Source organism: Priapulus caudatus, unplaced genomic scaffold, assembly GCF_000485595.1.
Source record: "Priapulus caudatus unplaced genomic scaffold, Priapulus_caudatus-5.0.1 Scaffold7, whole genome shotgun sequence".
NCBI classification, from domain to species: Eukaryota; Metazoa; Priapulida; class Priapulimorpha; order Priapulimorphida; family Priapulidae; genus Priapulus; species Priapulus caudatus.
This window is the reverse complement of record NW_014577068.1, coordinates 637,974-647,127: the sequence shown is the minus strand read 5'-3', so window position 1 is coordinate 647,127 and position 9,154 is coordinate 637,974. Positions and strand designations below refer to the sequence as shown.

The following is a 9,154-nucleotide window of genomic DNA, read 5'->3' as shown; positions in this document are numbered from 1 at the left end:
GCCATTCACTATTGGTGTTGCTACCACAGTAGAGGGTCTCCGTCGTCCATACGCAGCCAAGCATGTCCCATAGCACCAAGCCTAGAGAGATATAGGCAGCAATTTCATGGCCATTATGCGGCAAGCATGTTCCATAGGCCAGCAAGCCCTGGTCATAGGTCAGCACAAGCTTGATCCATAGGTCCTCAGCTTAAGCTGTCCATAGCGCAGCAAGATGTCCATAGGCAGCAAGCAAATGTCCATTAATGGCGCTAGCAAGCTATCTCATCCATAGGCAGTCAAGACATGTGTTCTCATAGGCAGCATAGCATGATCCGATAGGCAGCAAGCATGTTCCATAGGCTGCAAAGCATTTTCCATTAGACAGCAAGCATGTCTATTGTTTATGGAGTGTGGAGCAAGCACTGTCCATACGGCAGCAAGCGATTGTCCATAGGGGCAAGCATGTCCATAGGCAGCATAGGCGATGGCTCCCGATATGGCATGACAAAGTCTTGGTCCAATAGGGTGGCAAGTCTGTCAATAGGCAGTCAAGGCCATGCTCCTCATAGGCCCACGCAAGCTATGGTGCGATAGGCAGCAAGCAATTGTCCATAGGCGCAAGCAGTGTCCGATAGGCACCAATGCCATGGCTTCATAGGCAGCAAGCATGTTCATAAGGCAGCAAGCATGATCCATAGGCAGCAAGCTTGTCCATAAAAGGCGGCAAGCAAGCATGTCATAGACGCAAGCATGTCCATAGGGCAGAGGTCATAATTCCATAAAGTGGCGCGGAGCACAAGCATGTCTATGATAGCGCAGGCAAGCATGTCCATAGGCGCAAGCATGTCCATAGGGCAGCAAGCACTTGTTTGTACTACTGGGAGGCAAGCATGCTTTCATAGGCCAGCAAGCATATGCGCTAACTGAGGTTGGCGCGAGCAAGGCTTGTCCATAGGCATGCATGCATGCACGTACCTTCAGCTCCTCCATCCAGTCGAGTATGTAGATCATCTCCTGGAAGATTCTCTGCAGCGACATGGACAGCTCGAGGCGCATGCGGCGCGCACGCAGCAGCTCCAGCAGGTACTCCCACAGACGCAGCACGTTGTCCTTCCTGCACACACACACAACACAAGCAGTCACACCACAGATTCACAATACTGAACAAGAAGCAGGCTCAGGAATCAGAAGACATGTCTTTTATGGACGAATGTGGGAGGGCTCGGGATGGGGTTGTACTAATTGGAGTTAATTACGTGTGTCATAAACGGCCCCAATACACAGGTACACTCAATGAGTTCGGAGACGTATACATCAAGTAGTGTCAGATTCCCACGATGGAACAAGAAGCAGACTTGTCCCCAGTATTAAGAAGGCATGGAGGGGGTGGATGGGAGGGAGGAGGCGATAGCAGATTGTACCTATTGGAGTCATTTACTTGTGTCATAAGTGGCTCCAATACACAGGTAAATTCGATTAGTTCATAGACGTATACAGTCAGTATAGTTGTGAAAACACGTCATGACTGTTTTGGGATTGAGAAGAGAAAACACAGCCTTGCTTTTGGATGACAATTGAAATTCAGTGATTCTTTTTGTTTCTGTGGTGATTCTGTTCTCGTAACGTTCTGGATTATATTACTACTTTATGTCCTATACTTTGGGACCTGCTTAAATAGCAGATTTTGTGATGCATTTTCCCGATGTAATGGTAGGGTAAACAACCCATTCCTTCAGTCATAAACCCCCTACCCAAGGTCCTCACATTAATAACTATAACTGCTTAGATATACTATAACTATCTTGAGCAATTCTTCTTACTATTACTCCCACAAAATAATGCCTAAAATGAATTCTGAGACGTGCACTGTGCTAGTCTTCGTCTGCGTGGACGGTGACCTCCGTGACCCACACAACCCTCGCGACCCTCACGCGCGCGCGTCTGCCTACCGTGCGACGATGCGGTCGATGTCGTGGTAGTTCTCCAGCTCGAGCTCCTGCGCGACGGACACGACGGCCTGCACGCGCTCCTCGTACGCGTAGATGTCCGTCTCAATCGCCTCGTGCTTCTTCGTCGCCGCCTCGACCGCGGCGAGGTCGTAGCCGAAGTTGTCCTGCGAGACGAGACGCTGGTTCTCGCTGAGCCACGTCTCGCGCATGCCCGCCTTGCGGTCGAAGCGGTTCGCGAGCTGCTCCAGCTTCTCCTGCCTGAGAGAGAGGGAGACAGGGATGCGTTACTGCTGCGATCGAGCGGGCACGGTCGCAGGGGATGCGTTACCGCGGCGATCGAGCGGGCACGGTCGCAGGGGATGCGTTACCGCGGCGATCAAGCGGGCACGATCGCAGGGGATGCGTTACCGCGGCGATCAAGCGGGCGTCGCGGGGGACAAGCCGATGCTAGATGGCATGTAGGATGCGATGTTGGATGTAGTCGGTTAAAGGACATGAAGGGTAGACAAGACAAAAGTATGACCCAGATCAGAGAAAGCGTGAAAAAGACAAAGACATGTATGGACAGGATAGGACAAAGGCATGCGGTTGAAGCGGTTGGCTGCTCCAGTTTCTCTTGCCTGCGCACGGAGAGATATACAGATCAAATGTTGTCATGGTTGAATGTAACCCAGGAGATACACGTGTTGTCAAAGAAGGGTGCGGGCATGCACTATAGGTCGTGGTTCCACTGGGTATATTTGTAGGGTTTAGGCGAAAATAGTTGATGCCATTTTAGAGATGACTTGTTAATGGGACGATTTTTTTCCTGCGGAGACATTCCAGCACCATCTTATGTGTGTGAACAACCATATTACCTTTTTTGACGTATTGCAAATGTAATCGTTAATACTACATTACTCGTAAGAATTCTCCACACTTTTTCCATTTTTCTCTCATTCCGTTTCATACGAACTCTCTCAGTATCATCCTCCTTCACTCCACCCTCTTATCTTTCACACTTTCTCTAATTGCCTCTCACTTGCGTTTCCTTGTGCTGCCCTCTCGTTACCTAATAAGCTCCTCTCTCAGTGCCAGTTCTCTCTCATGCTCAGCCTTCTCCAGCATCTCCCATGCACGATTGATGTCCGAGATCATCTTGCCTTCCTTGGGGAAGTAAGGCTTCTGGTTGTTCGCCCTCATCTTGCTCTGCAGGGTGAACAGCAGGATCTCCAAGTTTCCCTTTTCGACAAACCTGCAACAGGGAACTCGTTATGGCCGGGACTGCCGCGACGAAGATGTCCGCTATTTAATACGCAGAAAGCCTGTAGACAACAAATATCTGCGAGAGCATTGTCATTATGCGGATGACACGGAAGTCGCTACGTCTCCCTGTTATAGCCGCCTATTATTAGTTATAGCCACCCCTACGAAGCCCCACGTCAGTCACGCTGCACTGCTGCTTACTTGGGTGGCTTCTCCACCGTCCTGTAGGTGTTGAACTGCAGCAGCTGAGACTGGACGCCGGTCAGCGAGTTCTCGAACGTGCGGTCGTTCAGCTCCTGTATGGTCTTCTTGATCCACTCGATCAGGTCAGAGGTCAGCGACTCGTACTCGTTCATCATGTGCTCGTTCTCAATCGCATTGTCCACCACCTGACGGTCAACGACAACGTACGCTCAACGACACGCGCCAAGAGGTATCACGACGACGCTCACTAAGAGGCAGCGCAACGACGCGCGCCAAGAGGTGACGCGCACCAAGAGGCATCATGACGACGCGCGCCAAGAGGTATCGCAACGACGCGCGCCATGTAGGTATCGCGGCGACACGCGCCAAGAGGTATCGCAAACCGCAAAATGTGCGACGAAACGACGATCGAGCGATATCCGTACGAAACTCTTCACGTTCCCGTTAACGATCTTTACGAGTGAATTTGATGATATAAGGCTCATAAAAAATGTAGTCTGAAGTGGTTCACCCAATGTTATGTAGCTATACCGATGCCAATCGTCCGAACTTTTAGGAACGACTTACAACTTGTGGTGTATCTCAGTGCACAGGAGCTAGCTATTCCATGCAATGATAGCATTTTAACAGATCTAAGTGTGCCTGATTTGTCCCGACACACATCTCCTCAATCGATGCCTTCTTCGTCCACCCGCTACCTGCGCTTACCTTGCCAATACGTCGACCCTGAACACTGTCTGCCTTCATGCGTGAGAAGTAGTGGTAGTAAGCGACCACGTACGTAATGATCGACTTCTCATCGGGGTAATCGACTGCCACGTCTGTAAGAGAGAGAGAGAGAGAGAGAGAGATGGAGAATATTCTCTATCTTGCACATCTATTAATATATTGTAATATATACCAATTGTATACAGTAGGTCTACACGGCAAGTGAAAGATGCGTTTCCAGAGACTGTTGCATGACGAAATTGCACAGAGTAGAGTGTATATACTTAGTATGACAAAAATTGTGATACAATTTTTTTATGAAATTCTGTTGATTGTCATCCTTTAAACATTTATATATAAAAAAAACTGTTGCCTAGACTTCAGTATGAATTCATGAGCAAAAGGTACTAATGTTTGTTAAAAATAGATTCCTTTGGTAATTAATATTAGTTGACTACACTGGTCAACCACATTGTTTGACATGCCATACGCTGCTGTAAGTGTTTAAAACTGCAAGGGAAACAAATATTAAAAACAAGTTTTCTTCTTATGTCTCTGATCTCATGATTCGTTGTAAAATAATTGTTTAGCATTGTGCTTCCATGCACAATGTATGTATCCCCATAAATATATTCAATTCAACTTATTAAACACAGATCACTGGATGCAGTAGATGTAGATGTACAGTCGCTTACGCTTGTATCGATGGCAATCGAGTATTACGCTGACCTGGCATTTATTATAACTGCTCGCTGCAGCGTAAAACCTGATTCATAGTGGTTTTTAAATAGTAGTTAACCACACGAATGACTCCATATTTCTGCGCTGAAAAACACCTGATACACGAAAACGATTATGTCTGCAGCTAGTGAGCGCACAATCGCTCGCTGATTGTCAAAATCACTGTCTATGCAGGGCGCGGTCCTTCTTGCGTGATAGTGGAAGTTTCTGTGGATTACCCCGTGAATTACCAGCCAATTCTTAATTACACCAAGAGTCGTGTAACCGTACAAAGTTCATAAGCTTAAACGTAATCGGTGCCTTAAATTTTTTTCCCCAAGTAGGATCCAGACAACTGAATGTATAGTTCTGTTTCCACCGAACACATATTAGTAAGCTACTCAGGCTTATTTCTTACACATAGTTTGTAGCAACTGAGTAAGTCACATGCTTCTTAGTGCAGAGCAAAACACAATGAATAATGTTCTTTGCAAGTAGCATTTACACATATGGGCAAAACCATTAACAGATTCGATGAAGAGAGTCAACTACAACTACTTTGCAAGTTATCAGGCTTATGGCTTTTCCTTGTCAAACTATTAATTATTCAACGTAGCTCACATTCGTGCAGCAAATGCTACTGTGATGTTTAACAGAGGCTTTTAACAATAACTCACCAACAAAACAATACAGTGTAAAGAGAAAATCAATACGGTACTTTAAAATCACAGTGCATACACCCATCGGCTACTATTCGATGCATTAGCACACCATTCTCTCTCATACCACAGACTATATATGTGTATGTATAAATGCCACACCTCTTTCTCTCCAACACCAACCACAACAACCACAACAATACATGCAATTTCTCGACTCCCGCTCTCTATAATGATGATGAGTGAAATCATACAGCACAGTTAAACGCCCCTATACCACACACCTTCAGCATCAAGAAGTCTCGAGATGCCCAGCTTGTCTTCAGCAGTGTTGAAGGCATTGTTCAGGTTGTGCAGCGCATTCGATTTCTGAAGCTGTTCGTATCGGATCAGGTCAGGTCTGGATAAGACAGAAGATTCGGGTACAGCACTCGCATCATCTTATAGCCTTGCGGCAAGAAAACATTGACATTGTAGCAATTGCCAGTAATACACCACTCAAAATACGTCGATAATCTATATAGCTTTTCAGTCCGTGAGACTGAGCACCGGTAAAACATTCTACCATTAGTCCAGTAATTCTGTAAACCATATTCTGCCTTAATATCAATGACCTTCACTAAGGTGAAATAATTGATTTGATGGACATGGGGACCATAGGGAAAATTATTGAAGGAATAAATTCGTCTGTGTATAGAGAATCTACTACTGCTGAGGAGTGAACCTTGAATTGAATCACGTAAATGGTACTGCTAGTTCAGAGAAGGGAAAGTGGCAAACGTGATATTACAAACTAAATAATGGTATGCAATTCATGTAAATTGATCTATCAATGTTTCTGTACCACTTCCTAGCATACGTCTTTGAAGACATCAGTGACAAAAACAAAGACTATGAACCATATTCAAAGTTGGTATGAGCGGTCAGAAAATCTATTATACTGCTAGGTCACAGCTCAATTAATTTCATAGTCCTTATTTCATGATGAAGTTTCTGGGCCACTGGTCACCTCCCTACCAATTTCATCAAACCTCCCCCATTGAAATTCATCAACCCCAATCTCCTAATGAAAGAAAAATTCGAATGGGCTTCATAGCAAGTATGCTTATAGACTAATACCTGAAGCACTGAGAGTGAATTTTTGCAAAGTTGTGGTTCTGATGAAATCGATATGTGTCATATATAATAGTGTCGACATTATATACCTGTGCTTATGAATGATGGCGTTGAATGCCAACCCATCGCGCCAACTCGTTGTGAAGTTACGAATGTTAACATTGTTATAGCCAGCTGTCTTCATCTGGCACCACAACAAGAGAGCATCTTTGGCAGATTTTGTCTCCTTATTGTCAATCTCTTCAATCATTATATCTTGTATCTGAAATGCACATGAACGAACACGTTTAAACACATTTTATTCACCACATCAAATCACGTAACTTGATATCGCCAGATGTCAGAACAAAAGGGTTTCAATGTCATACATTTCAGCGTTACACAATTCATATCACAAACCACCATCATCATTTTCCCGGGCGCTGTACCATAAAACGTTAATGGCTGAAGCAGGTGCGATCATAGACGGCTGTAATATGATATAAACGTGCCTCAGGTGGCGTCAGCTGAACCTTCATATGGCTCGAAATAAAAACCTGGCCAAATCAACAAACTGGCAAAATCCAACTACAGATTCGATCCTAACCAGTTCTAAACTTAAAAAGCCCTCTCACACAAATGCTCCACGAAACCCTGTGATAGTTATCTCATATAGATTTTAAGTGGGGATATGTGCTGATGAGAGCTCAGATGAGATCGCCTAACTAACTCGAATCATCAGCAGAAAACAGATTACTGTCTCGTTTCAGCCACTTGCGCGTCACTCGAGAGATGCAGCAGCGAGGAGCGATGACGTATGTCAAATAAAGTATCATTTGACATTCAAATCCTATCTAATGACGTTTAGTTAAGTTAATTTTGTATTTAATCACAAGTTAATTTTTCAAGAGTGCTGGACTACATTGTGCAGCTTTTTTTTTATTAAAAAAATGTCTGTTTCCACTTAAGCTTGATTTGAGCACTTGATATTTGTTAATATCTTCTCCAGAATTGCAAGGAATTACCAACCTGTTCGAATGGCAGACATTCGTCATACATAACATTTACAATATAGATGAATGCATTCACGCTTATTTCGCGGCAACGACTGAAAAACAGGACGGCAAGAATCGACATGATTTACTGTAACCTAACGTCACTGAGGCGTGAAACAGATATTGATGGAATCAGAAACGTTAAATTTTTTATTAGGCTGTCAAAAAAATGTAACGAGAAAAATCAAAGATGCAATTAATTCTTGTTTTCCATTGCGAGGCAGCAGGAGACGGCAAGAAATCGTAGCCAAAATGAAAACAAGCCGCACTCTCGCTGCTTCCCCCGTAACTCACAGACAGCCCGCCACACTTCCTTCATCCATTGCCCGGGACTACTTAATACAATATTCATGCAATGGCTGCACTCAAGCAATCAATACCACAGCGCTGGAGAGCCAGGGCCAATACTGCAGAGTGTCTGTACACAGTGTGCCGGGCCCTACTGTAGAGAATGTGGGTGTGAGCGCAAGGCAGAGACATTCACATAGAAAAACAAACGGAGAGGAAGGACAGAGAGACCGAGCGAGGAGGACATAAAAGCCGGAAAGGAGGGAGAAAGAGAGAGAGAGAGAGAGAGAAAAAAAAAGAGAGAGAGAGAGAGAGAAAAAAAGAGAGAGAGAGAGACAGAGAGCAGAAGTAGGAAGAGATTGAGGAATGATGGGATAGAGGGAAGGGAATGCAAGATAGAGAAGTAGGGAGCGGCACAACGGAGGAGGGAGTGAGAGAGAGAGCGAGAGAGAGGGGAGAAGGAGAAGATATAAGGAGAGGGAGGGAAGGAGGGAGTGAGAGAAGAAAAGAGAGGGTGAGACAGAGGAGGGAGCATTTTCCTAAAACATGCGCATATGTCAGAAAACACGAAATTTTGATACGTGACTGAGCTTTAATAATTGGTCAATTAAGCCTTAACCGTTCAATATGAATAAACTGACTGTTGGAATCGACTCCGCCCCCCAAAATCCCCTATTAACATGTATAACATGACTATAAAGTGTTCAGGTAAGATTTACACAATTTTTCCATAATCACGAAATATCGGAAAAAGGGCGTGGCCCGTAAAAAAGTTTCCGACCAACGAAAATTTGGTAACTTTTTTTGGGGGTTTATATGGACCAATACCTACACACATTAGTGAAGAATCCACCTTGTTTCACGCCGATTTCTCGTAGAGTGCACTTATGACTGGACTACATGCTCCTCGCGCTGCACTGTTGCACGCTTACACTTATATATTATAGTAACACTTTATACATAATACACTATATATATATATATATATAATATAAATAACACTATATATATATAAGTGTAAGCGTGCAACAGTGGCAGCGCGCGAGAGCAATGGCGCGCCGCAGCGTATGTTGGACGTAGGATTGAACGAATTACAGGAAACTGTCGCATAATAGTAAAAGAGAGTATAGAAACATTAAGAATTTGGTAGATGGTAAATAGATTTCGTATTTAGTTAGCATTATATTTTACTGAAACGCTTCAAGTGCCTGTGACAAATTAGTACCATCAAACACAGTTCCAGTCTTTG

At 44.5% G+C, this 9,154-nt stretch overlaps 1 protein-coding gene across 1 annotated transcript in view; it reads right to left on the bottom strand.

The window, feature by feature from the left end:
* The window catches only part of LOC106805681 (spectrin beta chain-like), a gene marked incomplete at its 5' end in the record, with an annotated part of 60,842 nt that overhangs the window by 34,304 nt on the left and 17,384 nt on the right, over window positions 1–9,154 (bottom strand). Inside the window, 8 exon segments of the mRNA XM_014807373.1 lie at window positions 25–169; window positions 958–1,096; window positions 1,932–2,189; window positions 2,983–3,165; window positions 3,378–3,565; window positions 4,089–4,201; window positions 5,752–5,867; window positions 6,673–6,845. Of these exon segments, the coding sequence (XP_014662859.1) occupies window positions 25–169; window positions 958–1,096; window positions 1,932–2,189; window positions 2,983–3,165; window positions 3,378–3,565; window positions 4,089–4,201; window positions 5,752–5,867; window positions 6,673–6,845 (1,315 nt within the window).